Genomic DNA, 22,484 nt, shown 5'->3' with positions numbered 1-22,484 from the left:
GTGTTTTGTTTTTTCTTTTTGGCCACACAACCTGCAGGATCTTAGTTCCCCGACCAGGGGTTGAACCCATGCCCCCTGCAGTGGAGGTGCAGAGTCCTAATCGCTGGACTGCCAGGGAATCCCTCCAATGGGTTTTAAGTTTTACCTAAGCAAAACCTCTGACTTTGTTGAAATGAGTTACCAGAGGAAGGTGAGGTGCTAACGGAGGCCTTAAAAGACGGTCTAATTCCCCTATCAATCCAGGATAGTTTCATGTAAGATGTGTGAAGGGAGGACCTTAAATCTCTTGGAGCTAGGTAAAGCAGTAAGAGTCAAGGCTGTGGTATCAAATTACCTAGTTTCAAATCTCAACTCCATCTCATCCTATCTGTGTGACTTTGGATAAATTACTTAATCTCTGTGTTTGTTTCCTCCATTGAAAATGTGGATCTACCCCAGAAGGTTGTTTTGAGGATGACCTAATCCATGTAAAGCACTCAGCACAGCCTAGGTTGAACCATATGAACTAAGTGCTCAAAATATTAGTTGTAAAAATGAACTAGGCTAGCCTAGGCCTTTGTTCGGCCAGGGTACCTGTGTACCTGAGGTACACAAATGGGGGGCAGGGAGAATGAAAAACAAGCATTCTGTTAATAAGATATTCTGATTAACAGCTAACATGGGAATTCCCTGCAGTCAAGTGGTTAGGACTCCAGCGCTTTCACTGCTGGGGCCCGGGTTCAGTCCCTGGTTGGGGAACTAAGATCCTAACAGCCGTGAGGGGCAGCCAAAAAAAAAGATAACAGCTAACATTTACTAAGCCAAACAAATTGTATCAAGGGTGTGCCACTCCTGATCTTAGGAAAGAGGACGCACCATACCGGGTTTCCCAAATCCACCCCTGAGTTGCCCAATACTGCCAACCTCCTAACAAGAGCTCTTCCAGGCATTCATGTAAGAAATGTTTGAGTTCACACTAAGTGCCTTAAGACGTGGATGGGGAGGAACCTTTGATTGGAGGCGTTCCAGAGAACTGGAGGTAACTACAGTAGGAACATATAGACGCCTTTTCCAATAGTTTACCTATAAAGGGCAAGAGGAATGTTACAGTGGCTGGAAGGAAGTGTGGGGTGGAGTGTTGTTTTCTAGCTTGTCTTTTATTTGGGAGAGATGCCAGAATACTTGTAGTTTGTTAGGGATGAACCAGCAGCGAGGGAAAAGATAGATGACGCCAGAGAGGGGATAACTGCAGGAGTCAAATCAAGTGAGTGAGGGGGGCACGGAACCAGAGCCTGGGAGGAGCAGGCTTTAAATATAAGAATAATTGGGTCCTCCAGGTCTTACCGTAAGTCACTGGGTTGCTGTCATGAAATAATACGAGGTTAAAGAAAAACGTCAAATTCCCTGGGTGGCGTACTCAGCTGATACCGCCCCAACTCAAGAACAGCCTTCGCACATGCGCAGTGCGTGCACGTCGCGTTGGCTGAGGCACTCTCGCGAGAAAAGCCGTGCAAGCCAGAAAAATGGCGCTTCCCAGTCCCCGAGAGTCTAAGGCCCAGTCGGCGACAAGCGATACCAAGTCTGACGGGGAGATGGTGCTGCCCGGCTTCCCCGATGCAGACAGCTTCGTGAAGGTGAGTTCGTGAGGCCTCGGGGGCACAGGGAGCCGCCCGCGGCTGACCGGAAGCAGGCGCGGACCCTCTCGGAGGCCGCCCACGCGGCCGCGTGCATGCTGCAGCGGAGCCTCGGGCGGGGGTCTAGGGGCCGCTCCCCGCTCCGGGCACAGTTTTCATCCTCCGGGGATGGGGCCTCGCACGCTGACACCCGGGGACGCCACACTCCCCAGGGTCCTTGATCTCCCGTTTGAGCCCATGTAGTCCCGAGTATGGAGAACCGTCTCCGCCTCGTGGGAAGGGCTTTCTGGTCACCCTGATGTCCCCAGCCTTCGCGACCCCGACCCCCGCCCAGGTCTGAGCCACCCGACCAACTCTCCAGAGAGACTTGGCTGCTTTACGCCTCCCGCGGCCGGGATGGCCCTTCTTCCCTCTCCTGAGGGCCAATCCTACATAATCCCAAACCCTGGGTTTAATGTCACCTGTTACAGCTGCCACCGAGTGTCCCTCCTGGAGGTGCCATTGAACATTTATCAATGCCTCCTCGAAGGAACATAGAGTTCATTTAGATTATTTGTCTATTGGTGCTTAAATATGAACAAACAAACCTGGGATTAAACACCTCATGCATAGCTCTTCCAAGACCATGAAACTAAAATAGTTTGTAAGTTAGCACTACAGATCCTCCAAAACTCCACTCACATTATATCTAATTTATCATTAGCAGATGTTGTTATTAATTCATTTATTTGGTTCTGAATAGTTCCTGGGCCACTAGCCATGGTCCTGATTGTGTGGCTCAGTGCTACCATGTACCCCACCATGATTCAAGTTCCCATCTTTCTCTCTCTCTCTTTTTTTTTCTTGGAAAACATTTATTACACAACTCACAGTAATGTCAGTTGGCCTTGATATGACCAACTGTCATTTACCTATGACAGCCACTTAAGGTTTTTTGTCATTATCACACAACAGTTAAAATAGAGACCTACTTGGCACTAACTGAGCCATAAACACTAGTCCAGTTGTGGATAGTAGCCATTCTAAATTGCTCATCCAAAAGATCTAGAATATTCTTATACTGTCTTTTTTTTTTTTGCTGTACCATATGGCTCATGCCGCACCACGTGGCTCGTGCCCCTTGCAGTGGAAGTGTAGAGTCTTAACCACTGGACCGCCAGGGAAGTCCCTTATACTTTTATTTATTTATTTATTTATTTAATTTTTGGCTGCGTTGGGTCTTCGTTGCTGCACGCGGGCTTTCTCTAGTTGCGGTGAGCGCAGGCTGCTCTTGGTTGCGGTGCGCGGGCTTCTCGTTGCAGTGGCTTCTCTTGTTGTGGAGCATGGGCTCTGGGCGCAGGGGCTTCAGTGGTTGTGGCACGCAGGCTCTAGAGCACAGGCTCAGTAGTTGTGGCACACGGGCTTAGTTGCTCCGCAGCATGTGGGATCTTCCCGGACCGGGGCACGAACCCATGTCCCCTGCATTGGCAGGCGGACTCTCAACCGCTGTGCTACCAGGGAAGCCCTTTTTTTTTTTTTCTTTTAATAATGAGAGATTACACCTATTTATTTATTTACTTTTTTGGCTGCCTTGGGTCTTCGTCGCTGCACACAGGCTTTCTCTAGTTGCGGTGAGCGGGGGCTACTCTTTGTTGTGGTGTGCGGGCTTCTCATTGCAGTGGCCTCTCTTGTTGCGGAGCGTGGGCTCTAGGCACACAGGCTTCAGTAGTTGTGGCACGCGGGCTCAGTAGTTGTGGCTTGTGGGCTCTAGAGCGCAGGCTCAGTAGTTGTGGCACACAGGCTTAGTTGCTCCACGGCATGTGGGATCTTCCCGGACCAGGGCTTGAACCCGTGTCCCCTGCATCGGCAGGCAGATGCTTAACCACTGCGCCACCAGGGAAGTCCCCCTTATGCCTATTTTTCAAAGGCGGAAACTAAGGTTCAAATAAATAAAATAACTTGCCCAAGGTCACAGTCAATAGGTAGTAGAGCCAAGACTCAAATCCAGGCTGTTTTGAATATTAGTCATATTATATATGTATTTGTTCTTTCTCTCCCTACTCTCCCAAGAATGTAAGCTCCAAAACGTGGTTTCATGTTCACTGTTGTATCATAAGAGCTTGGTGTAAAATCGGCAGTAAATGAATATTTGTTGGATGCATGAAGGTCTTCATCGTCTAGCACAATTCATTATATATAGTAGATCTTGAAAAGAAAATGAGTTGCTGAATGAATGGTGATCCGTGTCTAAAACATGCTTGTTTTTCTGGTTTTTGACAGTTTGCTCTTGGGGCAGTGGTGGCAGTCACCAAGGCATCTGGGGGCCTACCACAGTTTGGTGATGAGTATGATTTTTACCGAAGTTTTCCTGGCTTCCAGGCATTTTGTGAAACACAGGGAGACAGGTTGCTTCAGTGGTAAGTACTGTATATTGGTTTCTCATGTTGAAAGAAAAGACTATAAAGAAGTAGATGATTTTTCCTGAAATTTGTTTTTTTCTTACCATAATTTTCTGTGCTTTAGAGCTATAAAATGTAAAAATGAGACAGTGGGAAATATTAATTAGGGGAATGTTACTTGGTAAATTTTGAGTTTTACTTTTAAAATATATATATTGACTATTGCAGCTATAGACAATGAATCTTTTTTAATTAATATGGGACTTGAAAACCTAGATCCAAGATTCTCTCACACAACTTGGAAAGTCACAAGTATTAGCTTTCTTTTTCTTTTTTTTTAATCTATTTTCTTTTTTAGTAATAGCTTTCTAATAAGTGTATTAGGACAGGCATTACACAAACATTGATTTTGTTTAACTGTTGCATGACAGAATTAGAGAATCTGTTTTAGATTTCATGTTAAAACGATGAATGCAGAGTATATTATTTACATAGTGTTATATATATATATTTTTAGAATTTAAAGGAAGCTTTGGGATAGTTTCTTCCACCCCCTCAAATAATAGATGAGAAAAATAAGTCTTAGTGAGATTCAGTGAGTTGCCCAGTGCCATACAACTAGCAGTGTTTTTTGCTAAAGGGTGCAGGTTTTATTAGTTTGATCAAAAAGTATTGGGAATAGTCTAAGCCAAGCCTTGGGAGCTTTCTCCTAGATTGTAAACAAATGAATAAAAGTATACAAGCTGATTTTGGTTTTCCTGTCCTTTCTAGCATGAGTAGGGTAATGCAGTACCATGGATGTCGCAGCAACATTAAGGACCAGAATAAAGTGACTGAGCTGGAGGACAAGTTTGATTTGCTAGTTGATGCCAATGATGTTATTCTGGAAAGAGTGGTGAGTATTTCACATTACTCTTAAGGTTACTAACAGATGAAGAGCTTTCGTATTATTAAATAAGAAAAGAAACCCAAGCACCTTAGGAAATGAAAAGAAAGGAGGTTTAGCATTTCTGGCCTGTAATGACATTCCCTCCCTCTGCTAGTTGGCTTCTTTTTCCCAAAAATAACACAGTTGTCTTCGGATATATCACTTCAGAGTATCACTGCCCCGGGGGAAGGCTGTTTTTAAAGTGCCATATTAGTAATCTACCTTCCAGATTTGCGAATCCCATTTTGTTGCAAGAGAAGAGGCCTCTGGATACAGATCCCAAACAGAATTTAGTCTCTATTTTTACTATTATCCACAGTCTGCTAAACACCCTGACTTGCATAATTGGAGGGAGATGTGAATCATTTGATCTAGCTGACTGTCTACTTACACCTAATACTACAGCATAACATTCTTTACAGAAATACACACAGATTGTCCAAAACACATCTAACTCTCAGCCTTGTGACTGTCCTGCAGATATTTAAATCATGCTCTCCTGTCCCTTGAAGTCATCTCTTCCATGGTCTAAATGCCCACAGGTCTTTCAGTGGTTTCTCATACTTTATGATTTCAAGTCCTGGCATTTATCAGCTGGGTGCACCTCTGTTAATGGTGCCCAAACTCAGATTCCACATCTTTATAAAGTAGATCAGGACACACTTCATTCCCACTCTAAATACCGTACCTCTATGTTTAATACAGTCTAGGGTCTTTTTAATTATTTTAGTGGGCCACATCATACTGTTGAATCACTTTTGAACTTTCAGCCCAATTCAGAACTGTAAAGAGACTTGATCAAGGGTAGGGAGTGCCTGACAACAGCCCTCTCGTTGAGCAAATAATGCTTCATTTATTTGCGATTGATGACTCTCTAATCACCTCTCCTACAGTGATCCACCCTTATAAGTGTGTACTCTCGCACATAATTCTCTGAATGTATTTCGTAAAAATTTTAGGTAATTAGCTCTGTTAACCCTGAAAGGAAGATACTAAATTAATATCTCTTTTACTCTTAGGGCATTTTACTGGATGAAGCATCAGGTGTGAATAAGAATCAACAACCTGTCCTCCCTGCAGGATTGCAGGTCCCTAAAACCATAGTGTCCAGCTGGAACCGGAAGGTGAGGGCTGCTCTTCAGGTGAACTAGAGCTTTCAGTGTCAGCTTTGCAGTAGGGCCCTTGCCCATTCTGATTTGCATTTCTGTTTTAACTTATTGGACACAGAACTGGCCACTGCCTAAGTTGTTCTCATAAATAGACACAACCTAATTACACCCTCTCGTCTAACCTCCCAGTCTCACACACACATACATGCTTAAATGAGTGGTCTTTGGAAGGCATAAATTGGAATTTAGTTTTCTAATTCATCACGTTGCCGTGTTATAAAGTATTTATATTTGTTGATCATAGGCAGGAGAATATAGCAAAAAAACAAAATGTGAAACATTCCGGCTGCTTCATGCAAAAAACATCATCCGGCCTCAGCTTAAATTCCGAGAGAAGATTGACAATTCCAACACGCCATTTCTTCCTAAAATCTTCATCAAGCCCAATGCTCAGAAACCCCTCCCTCAGGGTAAGTAGTGCCAGCTCTGCCCAACAAAAACGAATCAAGGGGAAAAGGTATCCCTCCCACCTTCCTTTCTTCAAATTCAGAGGGAGCCAGTTAGCCCTCCATAACTAGACAAGATGTGAATGTGTCTTTGTCGCTGCTTGGGTCTCCAGCACTCTCTAAAGAAAGGCGGGAGCGCCCACAGGACCGACCAGAGGACTTGGATGTCCCCCCTGCCCTGGCAGATTTCATCCACCAGCAGAGAACCCAGCAGGTGGAGCAGGACATGTAAGTGTTTGCCTGTCTGAATGTCCTGCCGTGGCCCTCATCCTCGTGCCGCGTTTTCACTCTGTGTCACTTCTGTAACGTGTGAATGAGAACAGAATCTGAGGAGTCCTTATCCTGACGTGCATCTTATCGATTAAACCTCCTGCTTGTGTTCGCAGAGGGCCTCGCACAAGCACCGTCTCACGTAGCCCTCACGCAGTCCTGAGAGCTGCCAGTTGCTCTTGTCCCCATTGGACAGATGAGAAAACAAAATTAGGAATGCTAACTTCCCACATAACTAGAACTTTAAGCCCAAGTTTTCTTAAAATTGTCCTTCCTTTGTACCACTCTGCCTTTCTTGTTAGGTGTGGACGCAAACAAGAAGGCAACGTTCACCAATAAATTCAGTACAGAAAAGACATTTCTCACTGGCAGGATAAGCATCTTGGAAAAACTTTGCTTAAAACAGACAAGAGGACTTTGATTTCAGTTCAAAGAAAAACGGTGATGAAAACTTCGTCAGTGTTGGTCTTTTTCTCACACGCAGCCAGAGTGTCTGAGCGTTTGTGCCTCAGCCCCAGCTCTGCACTGTGAGGCCACTAGCTGAGTGCTAGAGAAATAAAGGTAATGAAAGGCAGCCCTGCCCTCAAGGAACTGAGAGACTTAGGATTTTTATGCAAGTATCTGATAGAGGAACTGAAAAAAATACATCATTTGGTATATGACCAACTGAGGTATTGACCACTCTCTCTCACCTCACAGATTCGTTATTCCAAACCACAAGGAGTTACATATTTCACCTTTCTGTATCATCCACAACAGCAGACATACAGTGTTTGGCAAATTAGTGCTCAAATCTGTATAAATGAATCGATTTTCAATTATCATACTTTAAGGGTGAACAAGTTTCGCCCAATTTTTTTTTTTTTGATGCACTTAATCGTTGTTGAAACAATGATGCTTTTAAAAATATTTTCACAATGGTCTTTTCTTGTTTGTTTTTACGAATTGGATTAAAGCAGTTGTTCTTCCTTGAATCATGGAATTAATCAAAAAGATTTTTCTTTTTGTTTTCTTGATTCAGGTTTGCACATCCTTATCAGTACGAACTAGATCACTTCACTCCACCAGACTCAGTCCTTCAAAAGCCAGAGCCTCAGGTAAGTGCCCAACCTTAGCTGATGGATGGTACCCAAGTAGCCCAGGAAGAATCAAATACATAGCTTACTGGATGTAATTTTGGCTTTCCTTAAATATTTTTAAAGTAGAAGGTTATGACTTTGGATTATTTCGTGAACTCTTAATTTTGGTACTTTCATGAAAGATGATTCTTAACAGTCTTCTCTTTCTGCCCGTACTTCTGTGATGCAGTTATACAGACCTGTAGGAGAGACACCCTGCCACTTCGTGTCCTCGCTGGATGAACTAGTGGAACTCAATGAAAAGCTCCTGAAGTGTCAAGAATTTGCTGTAGACTTGGAGGTAACTCGTTAATGACCTGGAATGAAATTTTTACATTTCCTGTGAGTTGACCTACTCACGAAATACAGAATTAATACTAATTTAAATCTACTTTTTGGTAAAAATTAATTATATTACTCTGCTTTATAACTGACTTCAAAATCAGTAAAGGTAAGCCTGGTAAAATCTTTTTTCTCCTGTTCTCCCTTCTTACTGTGTGTTTTAGCACCACTCTTACCGGAGCTTCCTAGGGCTCACCTGCCTGATGCAGATTTCCACCCGGACAGAAGACTTCATCGTTGACACCCTGGAGCTTCGCAGTGACATGTACATTCTCAATGAGAGCCTCACAGACCCGGCTATTGTTAAGGTCAGCCAGCCTTTTCCCACTCTTGCACATGAGTGCAAGATTTAGGTGCTTTTCAGTTTACTGTTTTCATCATTTCAACGTAGACCCAATAAAGTTGAGAGAAATAACAGTAACTTCACACTAGGGTACCACATGCTAAACTGCTTTTGTTTCTAAACCCCTGTTAGAAGAGCTAAGGCTTAGCTCGTTACCACCCAGAAAAGTGTTAAATCACTTTGATGAGTACTGCAGTGAGCCCATGCTCTCAAGATTGTTTGGACTTAAGGACGACCCTTGACGTTAGCAGAGCAGGTTTCTTAGAATCACCAGCTGTTAGCGGTTACAAGTATGCAATTAGGAGTGTAGAAGGCTGTGGCCCAAATTAAAAGAGGCATTTAAAACTGAACCCATCTTAATCTTTATCCTGGCTTCTAATTCCAGTGTTCTAATAACCTAGGGGCAGAGTTCATTTCAGAGTATAAGTGGCCTTGTGCCACTGTACTGCCTGACTACGGTTTTGTTTTCAGGTCTTCCACGGTGCCGATTCAGACATAGAATGGCTACAGAAGGACTTTGGGTTGTACGTGGTGAACATGTTTGATACCCATCAGGCAGCACGCCTTCTTAACCTGGGCAGGCACTCCCTCGACCATCTGCTGAAGCTCTACTGCAACGTGGAATCAAACAAGCAGTATCAGCTGGCCGATTGGAGAATACGGTTAGTTTGTTCTTGACCAGGAAGTGGGGATGGCGGAGGAAGGCCTCGGCGTTCATTAACTCCCACTCCTGGAGACCTTTGTGCAGGCTGTAACACCATTTGAATCTTCAGTTGAATGTCCTTGGGCTTTTCTCCAGTTGTTTTCGTTGCATAAGGACAACTGGAAGTTTTAGAATAACAATGAAGTTTATGTTGGGCTGATTATGTTACATAGAGGGGAATGTTAGTAAATTTCAGTTTAGTTCTGTAATGTGAAGAATTTTAAAATTTTTAAATGGATTGGTTAAAAAAATGCTTCCTATTTGAAAAAGCTGGGAATTACTATCTTAGGTAAACAAATAGTGTGTTATGCTTCATGGAAATAGTAGTTGAAAGAGCCACACCATGTCAGCATTTGTCAATGCCAGTCTCTTGTTTGTAACTCACATCTCCCAGGTAGGGATGCTTGTGTATGTGTGAGATGGTCTCCCATAGGTGTGAGAGGATTCTAAGGTACAGCGCTGACTTAGCTTATAGTCAGTGTTTACTATAGTCAAAGGCTGTAACAGAGTCTTGGCCATACTTTGTGGGATTCTTGCTCACCTTGGTCATTTTCAGATGGCCGGCTTCCTCTCTGAGGTTGCAACTGTTGTATGGAGAAGCACCAAGCTTTTCTCCACTTCTCCACTTCCATGCCAGAATTTCTAAAGAGAATCTAGTGAAGTCCAAATGTAAGATGAAAATGATAAAATCTAAAAACCATTACCTATTATTTAACCCATGCCACGTGCCATACACTGGGCTAAGATTCAAACTCAGGACGGCAGGGCCCTTATTTTTAACCACATCCTTGCCCTGCCGCCCTTTCTACCCAGCTGTGAAAAGAGTGGCTTGTCATATGAAGACGCAGGAGATGCTGGTAGAACTGTAGTATTGGCCGGGAGAGAATCTTTGATATCAGAAGGAACCAAAAATGTCTTAGCTCCAGCAGCGTAGACAAGTTGAATTGCCGTCCAGGGGGAAAGGTGTGAAACGATGTTCTCTGTTGCACCTCTAGACCTCTGCCTGAGGAAATGCTCAACTATGCCCGAGATGACACTCATTACTTGCTTTACATCTATGATAAGATGAGGCTGGAGCTGTGGGAGCGTGGCAACGAGCAGCCCACGCAGCTGCAGGTGGAGTGGCAGCGGAGCCGTGACATCTGCCTCAAGGTAAAGCCCGACACCCGGGTTCTGCTCAGGTCCCACTTGTTCTTTGCTTTGCATTCATGAAAAGAGCCCAGTGTCTTGAAGAGCCCAGGGCACAATATTGATTCCCACTGATCTTGAATATTCGATAATATTTTGCAGAAATTCATCAAACCTATCTTCACGGATGAATCTTACCTGGAACTGTATAGAAAGCAAAAGAAACATCTCAACACACAGCAACTAACGGCCTTTCAACTGCTGTTTGCCTGGAGGGATAAAACAGCTCGCAGGGAAGATGAAAGTTATGGGTAAGAGACTACAGATTCTTTTAATCTTGCCAGGTCTGGTAACAAGGAAATAATGGACTTTTTTTCCTTTTTGCTATGAAAGTTGGTTGTTTTCCCAGCGTTATAGCATATAGTGGAACTTGTTGGCTGAATTTAATGTGATCCTGTTGTGTGTTTTATTCCAGATATGTCCTGCCAAACCATATGATGCTAAAGATAGCTGAGGAACTGCCCAAGTGAGTGAGACCTGATTAATATGCTCGTGGACTTTCTCAGTAGAGAAGAGTTGTCCTTCACAGTCCAGCTTCCCTGATTGTTATTGCCTCGAGGCTGTTTACTCAGAGAAGACTAGTGCTCAAGGAAGTTAGCACCAAGGAATGCAGAGTCTCTGCCCTTGGGCTGCCATTTAGGCAGTAAAACTTCTGAACTGGAACTGTTTCAGTGGATATGCCTTATACTGAGTCCCATGTAAGTCTCTGAGCCTATAGCGTCCACTTACAAGGAAGGAAAATGTCTGTACCTTCTTCCAAATCAAGCTATCTTATGATTTTAGACGTTTTATGATGTTAATTGAAGTATAAGCAGAGAATCAAAGTTCATAATCTTCTATCACCTCCTTGCAGAATCGCAGTACAGCAGAGCTGCGGCCCTTTTTCCAAGCTCTCCCGGTTAGCAGGAGGCAGCTGTAAGAGGCTTTCTGCTCAAGGCTCAGTGCAGCAGGGAGCACGTCTAGGAGCAGCTGGCTGGGCTGCCTGGACGTGACGGTGTTTCCTTGGTGTCCACCTGAGCTTTCTGTGCTCTGGCTTTATCTGGTTATTGTCCTTTCCTGGAGCCTTTGAGGGCTGTGTTCCTAGGCGATGAGTTGAGTGTGTTCTCGCTTGCCTTCAGGGAACCTCAGGGCATCATAGCCTGCTGTAACCCTGTGCCACCTCTTGTACGGCAGCAGATCAATGAAATGCATCTTTTAATTCAGCAGGCGCGAGAGATGCCCCTGCTCAAGGTAAGAAAGCTTTTCTGCTAAACGTTCCCAACCCAGCAGGTTCTCATCCCTGTCTGCCAGTGTCTTACTCCTTATGGTGTCCCATGGACTTGAGCTGGTCTCCATTCTAAAAAAATCCTGAAGACGTAATAGGATTTAGGAAATCCAGTGGGTGTATCTTTATGATAATCAAAAGCTAAAACTCGTCCTTTTTTTCATGACCTTATCTTTGATCATCCAACGAGTCAGTGATGTCTAATGATGTCTAATGGGCTGGTTAGCTGTTGTTCAGAGGCAGTTAACCCGGCGGGATAAAATGGAGTGGGGATCTCAGCACAGGGAGCTCGTTTTGGAAAACGGGCAGTGGTCCGGAGTGAAGTGATAGTGCCCTGATGAGTGTGTTGGTCACAGAAATGGAAAGCAAAGGACGGGTACAAGAACTACCTTCAGAAGAAAAGATTGATGGGACTTAATAACAGATGGAGACAACAGCTGCCATCTCTTTTTTTCATTTTTTTGGCTGTACCGTGTGGCTTGTGGGATCTTAGCTCCCAGACTGGGGATCAAACCTGGGCCCTCAGCAGTAAGAGTGCCGAGTCCTAACCATGGGACCGCCAGGGAATTCCCTGCCATTTTTTTTTTTTTTTTTTTTTGCAGTACACGGGCCTCTCACTGTTGTGGCCTCTCCCGTTGTGGAGCACAGGCTATGGACACACAGGCTCAGCGGCCATGGCTCACAGGCCTAGCCACTCCGTGGCATGTGGGATCTTCCCGAACCGGGGCACAAACCTGTGTCCCCTGCATTGGCAGGTGGACTCTCAACCCCTGTGCCACCAGGGAAGCCCTTCCCTGCCATTTCTTTTGGAGCACGATGCTAAGTGCTTTAGAGGTATTCCCCGACTGGCAAGTGGATTTGAAAATAACGGAGATGGAGTCAAGGACAGTTCACTCCACATATAAAGCCGAGGTGATGGGAAACATGAGAACCTTGGATAGAAGAGGGGAATTCGGAAAGAGCTAACTGTGAAGGAGATGCTAAAGTTTAGGAAAACTTAGATGAAAGCAGGGTCCCCAGCCCATAATCCAGATCCATACATCTACGTCTATGTGCAACGCATGGGCACGCACACACCAGCACGCCTCTGCTCTTGTGTGGATAATGCAAGATGTCAGGTAAATTTGCATATTTTTTTGGTTCTTTTTTGTTTTTGTTTTTGTTTTTGTTTTTTTGTTTTCGCGGTACACGTGCCTCTCACTGCTGTGGCCTCTCCCGTTGCGGAGCACAGGATCCGCATGCACAGGCTCAGCGGCCATGGCTCACGGGCCCAGCCGCTCCGCGGCATGTGGGATCCTCCCGGACCGGGGCACGAACCCTCGTCCCCTGCATCAGCAGGCGGACTCTCAACCACTGTGTCACCAGGGAAGCCCTGCATGTTTTGATTTGTGTTTTATTGGGACAGTTTTTCATGTTTTGTCTAAGTAGTGTCAGTATGTGGTAAATCATGTTTACAATTTTTTGAAAGATTATTGATTCCAGAAGACTTAAAATCAGCCCCTTTGAAAAGGTGAAAAAGAAGAGAATCTGAGGATAAACACATTTACTGTCTTCAGGTTAAAATTTCTTTCTTGGCTCTATACTTTTTCCAAGTAAAGAGAGAAACGCTGGTGACAAGAGAAGAATCTCTATCAAGCTCTTTGGAATCCTTCCACATTGTGCCTTGTTATGATAAAAGGTTTTATTCTTTCATCCAACAAATAATTATTGAGCACTAAGTAATTATAGTGCCAGGCACTGGAAGGGATGAAGGGATGAGAGAAAATCTCTGGGCTCTTGAGAAAAACACCGTCTAGTGAACGGACCCTTCTGCGCCGAGGGGGAAAAAAATGTGTGTATCATCAAATTTAGGGAACTTTTCTCAAATTCTCTTTGTTTTTACTTTTCAGTCTGAAGTTGCAGCTGGAGTGAGGAAGGACGGGCCACCGCCCAACCCTGAGGTACCGGGATGTGTTTATTGTTGCTTCTTTGGGGGAGATATCAGTCAAAGCCAGCGCAGACCCAACCTCCCTGACAGACACCAGGGCCTGACACCTCGGGCAGAAGGCTGCCCCCTGCTTGCAGGTTGTTCGTGTCAGCCTGGTGCTTTCTTTTTGTTGCAGAGATTGGAGAATGCTCTCTTTGGCCCCCACGACTGCTCCCACGCCCCGTCAGACGGCTGTCCTCTCATTGCAACCAATGGTAATGAAGAGCCCTCTGGAATATCCTGGACAGCTGGGGCTGCCTGGTGTGCCATCCCACAGGCTTCGACCATGCTGACTTCCCTCCCTGTAGGGCCTGTGCCGGTGCAGAAGCAGGAGGGCCTCCCCACTGCCCGAGAAGAAGAGGAGGCCCTGCCGGACTCTGGATGCCTTATCGCTACCGCTGTCATCACGTTATTTAACGTGAGTAACATCTTCGGGGAGGGGAGACAGACCGGGGGGATGTACTGGGTTTATCACACAGGCCGTCTGCCTGCAGTGTCGTGGCCACCTCTGAGCCGAACACCAGAAGTAGAAGCCAGCAGTGGTGGGAGTGGGCGTGGAGGCCATCAGCCAGATGGTGTTTGCTGCCCTGACGAGGAGGTCTGTGAGAGGTGGCAGAGGATTCTCTGTGCGCTCTGCGTGAGGAGATCCTCAAGGGAGGGTTGACATCTTGATACTCACCAACGGCCCCCCAGGGAAGCGGGTGTGGGCTCCAGGGACGCATAAGCAGGGACTTTTCCCGAACATCCACGGTCAAGGGACAGTTCACCCTGATTCCCAGAAGGGATGGAGTGATGTCTCCAATGAAGAGTGTGTGCTGTGTATACCTTCCTGACAGCCGCCAGCACCACCTATATGTGCTTTGGATGAAAAAGAGAAGATTTAAAGAGCCTTTCTCCAGTCTGGCTCGTTAGAGGAAGTGAGCTGCAGGGAATCAGGCACTAGGAAGTGGGTAGGAGCTTGTTCCCCATCCCAGAGAGAGGCTGAGTCCTGGTAGGTAGTGACTCCATCCAGTGTGGAGTCCCAGTGTGGCCTGCCTGAGCCCAGCCATGTTCCTGGAATCGGGCTGGGATGCGACAGAGCTTATCCCGGTCTATCCCACCCAGCACGCTTCTCCTTTCCGCCAGTGACTTGAGCTGCAGGTTCTTTGCACAAGGAAGACCAAGGTGCATTTGTTGGTCAGGATGGACAGATACTGAAATGACCAGGGACAAAAGGAAGACGCACAGATAAAATTCTGAGTACAGCAAGCAATAGATGTGGTAGAAAGGAAAAACTGTAATTTCTAGAAAGAAGGAACTGAGAAAGAGAAGCAAGAATACTGTCTATATGGAAAAAGACAAGTGTCGAGCTTAGCAGATGTTCAGATGGTGAAGAAGCTGGTGGTCCAGTAGGTTACGGGATCACCGTTCACAGCTATTCCACCACACTCGGATGCTGGGCCAAAGCCAGGGAGGTGAAGTACCGCCTGCAAGATGTACCACCCGGGAGTGAGCTTTCCTTTTCACTTAATTACATACATTTAGTCTTGCTTCATGTGAGAAGAAGTCTAGGAGCTTTAGTTGACCGCGCAGAATTCATTGAGCCACAAAGTGATTAGGCAGCTAAAGATGTGAGCGTGAACTTGCGGCTGTGTGGACGTGTAAGTGCTGTGCCTGGTCTAAAGGATGCTGGATCCCCTCGTGCCCTGTGTGGCAGGGAGCCTACCTACAGAAAAAGCCAAAGGATAGCACATGCTGATGAACCCAGGTGGAAGCAACATTCTGTTACATAATTTCATTGGTTACCTATAAAGGTGTATGATTTTAAATTTCAGGTGATTTCAGGTTACAACCCCACATTTTAGAGCCAGCCAGACCTGGGTTTAAATCCTTGTTCTGCACCTATTAGCTGCAAGGCTCTGGAAGACTTTCTTAACTTCTCCCAGCCTCACTTTCCTCATCTGTAAGATGGTGAGAATAATGCCACATAGCTCATAGGTTGTAAGGACACGGTGAGAATTCACTGATTCAATAGATACGTATTAAACACCCTACTGTGTGCTATTACAGGTTATCACAGTGCCTTATACATAGGGGAGGCTTTAAAAAAATAGTCGTTAATATTGTAAATCAACTATACTAAAATTTTAAAAATTTAAATTAAAAGTTTGTTTTTTGGGTTTTTCTTTGGGTTTTTTGGGGGGCTGTTTCTGTTTTTTGTTTGGTTTTGTTTTCATTTTCATTTTTTTTGCTTTGTTTTTGTTTTTGTTTTTTTTGCAGCTTACTCTTAGTTCCCCAACCAGGAATTGAACCTGGGCCACTGCAGTGAAAGCACCAAGTCCTAACCACTGGACTGCCAGGGAACTCCCAAAAAAGTTTTAAATAAAATAATAAATTTAAGTTATTCCCTGGTGGTCCAGTAGTTAGGGCTCCGTGCTTCCACTGCAGGGGCCACGGGTTTGATCCCTCATTGGGGAACTAAAATCCCCGTATGCGGCATGGCGTGAACGAATGAATGAATGTCAACCGTTAGTATCATTACTGTTGCTGTTGTTCCTCTTGCTTGTATCTTAATGTCACAGAATGATTACACGAGTGATCATTTTCTGTCCCTGCAGGAACCTAGTGCTGAGGAAAATGGAAAGGGTCCATTAACAGTTGCACAGAAAAAAGCCCAGAACATAATGGAGTCCTTTGAAAATCCATTTCGGATGGTAAGTAATGGTTGTGTATGTTAAGGGCTGACGGAAGAGGCAGAGCTTTCTGTAGCTGTAGGTGCCTTTTGCCTGGAAAAGAAGCTGAGAGTGTTCAGAGACTGGAAGCCTCAAAACTGTGAAGTCATCCCCGGCGGTGGGTTGAGACCTGGGGTCAGGTCTTTTGAGACAAAGCCAAAAAGAAGACCCCACTTGAGGGCCAGGCAGCTGCGGCCAGGCTGATGCTTTGCACTGAGGCCTCCTAAGATGGAACCAGCAAGAAAACTCCCATCTCAGCGCCACCGACCTCTGGGTCCGGATTCCATTTCTCAGCGGTTAACGTGACTGTGTCTCCATCTCTCCAGTTTCTGCCTTCACTAGAATCCCGGGCTCACGTTTCTCAGACAGCAAAGTTCGATCCATCTTCGAAAATCTATGAAGTAAGTGGATTTGTCACCCTTCTAAGAGTGACTTTCTAAGAAAAGGGGACTTCTTAATTTCTTAAACCAGGTTTCTGTTTTAAACAAGCCCATCTGTGAACCTCCCTGAAAGTGAATGCAAGAAGCACTTCATATATAAGCATTGTTTCCAGAGAGAGCAGCCAGACTTTAATCAGATTTTCGAAAGCATTGGGGGACTTTTTAAGAAACAGATCTTTGGTTTTTGTTTTTTTAAATTGAAGTTTAATTTACTTGGTGTAAAGTACACAGATATGAAATGTACAGCTTGATGCGTTTTTATATATGAATATTACTTTAAGGTTCTTAAAGGTGACAGCTTAAATTTTAAAACACTCTGTTGTATATCGTGTGGTTTGTCTTTAGCAGCATTATGAGTAAGAATGAGAGCACATCTTCCCTGGGTCCCCATGAGACGTTCCTGGGAGCCCGCATGTTAATTGTCTGTTAAAAGCCCTCTTCCTCCCTGCAGAGAGTAGCGCTCTGGTCAGATAGGTGGCCTGCCTCCCTCTGCTCCCAGCACCACTCTTTCTTTAGGCAAGAGAATCAGGCCGACACCCTGATGGGCCTCCACCCTGTCACTGGTGGTTAGCCTGCTGCTGTTAGACGGGGAGTCAGGCAGGGTTTCCCCCACTGGTTGTGGTACACTCGGCAGCCATCCGTCCCTCACCGTGCTTGCTGGTTCCTGTCACCTAGATGCGTTCTAAGGCCGCAGGTACAGGTGGTGTTATAAAGAAGCACATCAGACTTGCAGGAGTCCTGCCTTGAATCCCATCTCCGCCATTTATTAACCATGCCCCTTGGACAAGTTATGTAGCTTCTCCGAGACTGTTTCCTGTCCATAAAGCAGGGGTGATGTTAATGCCACTGTCCCGGGATCACAGAAGGGACTGAATGAGAGGGTGGATATGTGAGCATCCAGCCCCGTGCCTGGGATACAGCTGTACTTTGTCCTTCTTAATAAGTAGCTTATAAATAAAGCCAGCCTGAGGCTTTATTTTGTGTGTCATTAGATACGGAACTTATAACCTGGAGTGTATATAGCTACTAGGTTAGCATGCTCTGCATCACCTCATTGAAAAAATAAAGCATTCCTAGGTGGCTGAGTTTGGAGTTTTTTTGTTTTGTTTGTTTTCATTATAGATCAGCAACCGTTGGAAGCTGGCAAGCCAGGTACAGGTACAAACAGAATCTAAAGGAACCGCCAAGAAGAAGGCGGCTGAGCACACAGGTAGCGCAGCATCTGCTTCTCAGAAACTCAGCGCATTCGTTAGAGAACAGCCCTTGCACGTCGTTCTGTCGATTTAACCGTACAGCAAAGCAGACCCAGCCCTGCCCTCCGCAGCCTCCGCCCTGCTGAGGGATGGCGGACAGTCAGCCGGTAGATGTGTGAGCTGTCAGGGCAGCGGGTACTTGCTCAGAGAGCGAGGTAGGAAGTGCTGGGGGATGGGCCTGAGGGGGCGCCGGGCTACTCCCCTACGGCAGTCAGTGAAGCAGTCAGTGAACGTGGCGTTGCGCAGAGACCTGCAGCGATCGGGGGGAGGGTACCGGACCGGAGGCCCAGCGAGGCCAAGGCCACAGCTCGCTGTGCTGCTCAGCGTGGCCAGGAGGCCCCGGGGATGAGGAAGGCGGGGAGGAGGGGAGGGCAGAGAGCAGGAGCCCGTTGTCAGGACTTTAATTCCAAGTGAGTTGGGAGCCTTGCGGGGTTCTGAGCAGAAGAGGGACATGCGCTGAATTAGGCTGTGGAGGCCTCCCCCTGGAAGCCGCGCAGAGGGCAGGGTAGGGAGTCCGGTCAGGAGGCAGGGCCGGAATGCAGGTGCAAGGGGACGCTGGCGTGGACGAGCTAGGGACAGAGCAGGTGGTGAGAAGTCAGAGCCTGGGTGTGGCCCGTAGTGAAGCCGACAGCGTGGGGTGAGGACTCGAGGGTGGTCCGTGGACTCGAGAGGTTTCGTCCTGAGGAGTGCCTGAGGAGGGGGGGCTGCCGTCGACAGTGAGGCTGAAGAGGGAGCCGGTTTGAGGCGGACGAGGTTTTGGTTCTGGTGCTTCACGTGTTACAGTTGAGATCCCGACGCAGCACCCTCCGAGGTGTCCCGTAGGCCAGTGCATGAGGGGCAGGTGTGGGTGTGGACTGAGACGGCGGGTGATGAGAAGAGCATCTGGGTGGGCCCGAGCCCCACGGCAGCCACCCTGTGGGGATTTGGGGAGGTGGGGTGGGACCAGCAAAGGGGGCTGAGGGGCAGGGAGGGCGCACGCAGCTGGGGCGACCGCTGTGGGCAGAGGAGGGCGGAGGCTGCACAGAGACGGTTCTCTCTCTTGCAGCCGCCCGGGACCAGGCCAAGGAGGAGTGCAGAGCAGCAGCGGAGCAGGCTGTGTCCGTCCGCCAGCAGGCTGCCGTACGTGCTGGCTTTTCTGCGTTTTCTGGTTGTGGTCAGGATTTTTCTCAAACATCAGGAGGGCTTACCCTCAGCTTTGGATTAAATGCTTGCTTCTTCCCAGTTCATGCTGGCTTGTCAAGTAGTGCTGCCTCGTGCCCCTTGAGAAAGTTGACGTTGTCATCCCTCGTCGATGTTCCTCCCTCCGCATTTGGGATAAACGTGCCCCTCACCTGTAGAAGTAGACAGGGCTTCAAGCCCGCACTGTGTCCCACTCCTCCTGGGAGCTGTTTCACTCCCCGGCACCCAAACATTCTAGAATGTTCAGCCCCGGCCTTTCGAAGTGGCCCGATGTCATTCTCCCTCTGGGAGCTCGTCTCGGTCCACCTGGCGGCAGCCGCGCCCAGACTGCCCGCCGGCGCTCCTCTCCCCATCACCGAATCAGTCGTTACAGCCCAGGAGGCGGTGGGTCCCTCGCGATGTGCTCTCTGCGGGGCACGCGGGGCGTGCTGCTCTCTTACGGGTCTGTTCAATCCACAGCTAGAGAACGCTGCCAAGAAGAGGGAACGAACAACAAGTGACCCAGGGACGACAGAACAGAAACAAGACAAGAAACGACTCAAAATTTCCAAGAAGCTAAAAGACCCAGATCCACCAGAAAAAGATTTTACCCCATATGACTACAGCAAGTCGGATTTCAAGGCTTTTGCTGGTGAGGCCAGAACTGGTGCCCTGCAAGGACTACCTGCCATGTCACATGGGGTAAAGAAACAGCGGGCCTTCGGCGGAGCTTAAGCTCTGCCTGACACCTGGCACGAAGCAGGAGTTGTGAGGGCAAGACAAGTGGTGACCGGACAGAAACCCACCTCCCTCAGCCCCTGGGACTGACTTACAGGAGCCGCTCTGGTGGTTCAGCATGATGGTGTCTGTTCTAATCGTGGCTTCATCCTTCTTCACAAGAGCTTGTGTTTACACACACACACACACACACACACACACACACACACACACACACACACACACGAGATTTGGTTTGTTGAGAAAACCTGATGCCCAGGAGATGAAGCTCTGTGCTTCCTGAGCGGGTGAGAGTCTGTCTACTTTGAAGGGGCTGAGGCTGGCATTCCTGACTACAGAGCAGCCTCCTTGGCGACACAGCAGTCTTTTCTGCAGGAAAGTCACCTCTGGTCCCAGTTTACTGACAGTGGCTTCATCCTGCACAGAAACCAGATAGATTTCCTTGATGTAAAGTGGCCAGTGCTTTAGCCACCTGCCCCTGACCTAAGAATAGACCTGTGAGAAATGAGCCTTGTCTCCAGGCTGCCCTTAGCTACTGGGAACATGATCTGTGAAGTTACATCAGCCAGAAGTTTCTCTCGGTAAAGGGTAGTGGACTGACAGCCCACACTGCCTGAATGTGCCCCCGGCCTGGTAGTAAGTCTGTTGTGTGTATTCACTCACTCACACGATCACCGGCGTCTCTTCTCTTACCTTTCAGGAGACAGCAAATCCACACCTTCTTCCCAGTTTGACCCAAATAAGCAGCCACCGTCTGGCAAGGTAAGTAATAGACTGGGAACCCCAGCATGCTCCAGGTGCGTGTTTGTTGACCTCTTCCACTGCTTGGAAGACAGGTCCAGCTAGGAATCCTTTTTGCATATCTTTTCCCTCACCTCATTTCTTCCCAAGTACAGACAATACCCGTCAACTATTCTAGCAAGAAAAAAATGTTTTAAAGAGTCTATAGAAGTGGGTGTGTGGTTTTGAAGGGTGTTACTCTGTTTGCTGCCATGGGAATTACAGCCACAGGCCGAAACCCTCCCTGTGGCTGCTGGCACAGGCCTGCCTTTGCCCCCCCAATCCACCGTGGGCGTTGCTTCCAGTCAGAGCAGAGGGTGGCTGGACGTCTGGCATGGGGTGCGGGGGGGTGGGCGAGGCCCACGTGGAGCCCTCCCGTTTCTTCAGTAGCTCATCTGTATGGCCTCGCCTTCAGAAACACCCAGAAATGTCCAGTTGCAAGAAAACCAAAGTCACACCAGTGGCGCTGGAGTCCTTGATGGGCCATCTGAGCTCAGGGGTGTTTTCCTGTGCGTCTTGCAGTCATGGTTGTCACTCAGCTTCAATGGCTTCTTTTCAGAAATGCACTGCAGCCAAAAAAATTAAACAGTCGATGGGAAACAAAAGCATGTCTTTTCCAACTGGAAAGTCAGACAGGTACGTGCCAGGTGGCCGGTGTGGCCCGGGAAACCCGGTGAGCATCTCCGAGGCCTTAGGTGGAAAGACTTTCAGAGGGTCTCTCCCAACCCGATCCCGCCCTTTGTCATTTGGAAAACTAGCTGGGAAAGGAGAGGTGATCGCTGGATGCCAGTCACAGCCACGGCCTCCCCGGGCTCCAGTCACCCTCAGCACTCTCCCGGTACCATACGGTTTCCCAGGGGCACCTCAGAGCAAATAGGTCTGAAGTTTGCCTAGATCAGCTTGTTTCTGAGGGATGAGAAAAACAGTCCGTAAGCAAATGTGGGTTGTCATTGTTCAGGAATATTTTAGTTAGAGGCGTGAAACCCTGATCCTTGAGGCAGACCCTGAGGTCAGAGGACTCGCCCCCAGGCTGTGGCCGTAACGGAGGGACCTGCCTGTAGATCTCGGTCAGCTCGGCCGTTCCGGCCCCGCTCTTGTCTGCTGGAGTTTCGGGGCACATTGCTGCCCTGCTCAGTCCTCGCAACCCCCAAACAGTCCGTTTTCCCTCCGTTCTGCATGATTAAGGTTCACAACATTTTATAAACTGGCTGAGAGCCGACGTTCAGCCAAACTGGAAGAAGTAACTCTCGTTTTCGTGCTGTCTCTACAGAGGTTTCAGGCACAATTGGCCAAAGAGATAGTGTTGGAAGAGACCCTTGGGATCCTCCCATGGACTGGAAGCACCAAATGGTGGTGCTGGTTTTGTACAGACTCATTTTTTAAACCATTAAAAATAATTCTTACTGGAAGAAAGCTGGTTCCTGACTTTTCTTTTGCGGCCACCACGGCTCTGGCAGGAGAGAGCAGATCTCATCTTGTCCAGATCACCATCGTCAGTGGCCTGGGGTAAGTGTGCCCTTGGGGTGTGGTTTCTGGAGAAATCCAGAACCACCTCCAGGGGGGAATGCAGGAGGCTGTCCTGTGACTCAGGAAAGGGAGGCTTGGAGCACAGCGCTCACCCGACTGTCCATCCCGAGAGTTCTCCCTTGTTCACACACCTTCAGATCACACGAATG

The 22,484-nt window shown here is 47.4% G+C and overlaps 1 protein-coding gene across 2 annotated transcripts; it reads left to right on the top strand.

Moving 5' to 3' along the window:
- Positions 1-1,502: 1,502 nt before the first annotated feature.
- Positions 1,503-22,109, top strand: EXOSC10 (exosome component 10). 2 transcript variants are annotated; one of them, XM_065878198.1, is made up of 25 exons: positions 1,503-1,613; positions 3,873-4,009; positions 4,763-4,886; positions 5,939-6,043; positions 6,333-6,498; positions 6,648-6,762; positions 7,826-7,901; positions 8,113-8,223; positions 8,429-8,572; positions 9,079-9,269; positions 10,306-10,462; positions 10,601-10,749; positions 10,914-10,964; positions 11,617-11,728; positions 13,652-13,702; positions 13,865-13,943; positions 14,037-14,146; positions 16,326-16,421; positions 16,766-16,840; positions 18,002-18,089; positions 19,178-19,251; positions 19,771-19,942; positions 20,729-20,790; positions 21,368-21,444; positions 22,079-22,109. In XM_065878198.1, exons 1-25 carry the CDS (start codon positions 1,503-1,505, stop codon positions 22,107-22,109), a joined length of 2,664 nt encoding a protein of 887 aa, XP_065734270.1. The 2 variants fall into 2 exon arrangements, with proteins under 2 accessions (XP_065734270.1, XP_065734276.1); XM_065878204.1 differs by lacking the exon at positions 16,766-16,840.
- Positions 22,110-22,484: the final 375 nt, after the last annotated feature.

This window comes from Phocoena phocoena, chromosome 1 (assembly GCF_963924675.1).
Source record: "Phocoena phocoena chromosome 1, mPhoPho1.1, whole genome shotgun sequence".
NCBI classification, from domain to species: domain Eukaryota; kingdom Metazoa; phylum Chordata; class Mammalia; order Artiodactyla; family Phocoenidae; genus Phocoena; species Phocoena phocoena.
Note: the sequence above shows the minus strand (reverse complement) of the source record. Positions and strands in the feature narration are given on the sequence as shown.

Coding starts and splice junctions, on each gene's coding strand:
- EXOSC10 (XM_065878198.1), top strand. CDS start 1,503: ATGGCGCTTCCCAGTCCCCGAGAGTCTAAGGCCCAGTCGGCGACAAGC. Junction 6,499..6,647: donor TCAGAAACCCCTCCCTCAGG/GTAAGTAGTGCC, acceptor TTGGGTCTCCAG/CACTCTCTAAAGAAAGGCGG. Junction 19,252..19,770: donor CCGTCCGCCAGCAGGCTGCC/GTACGTGCTGGC, acceptor TTCAATCCACAG/CTAGAGAACGCTGCCAAGAA.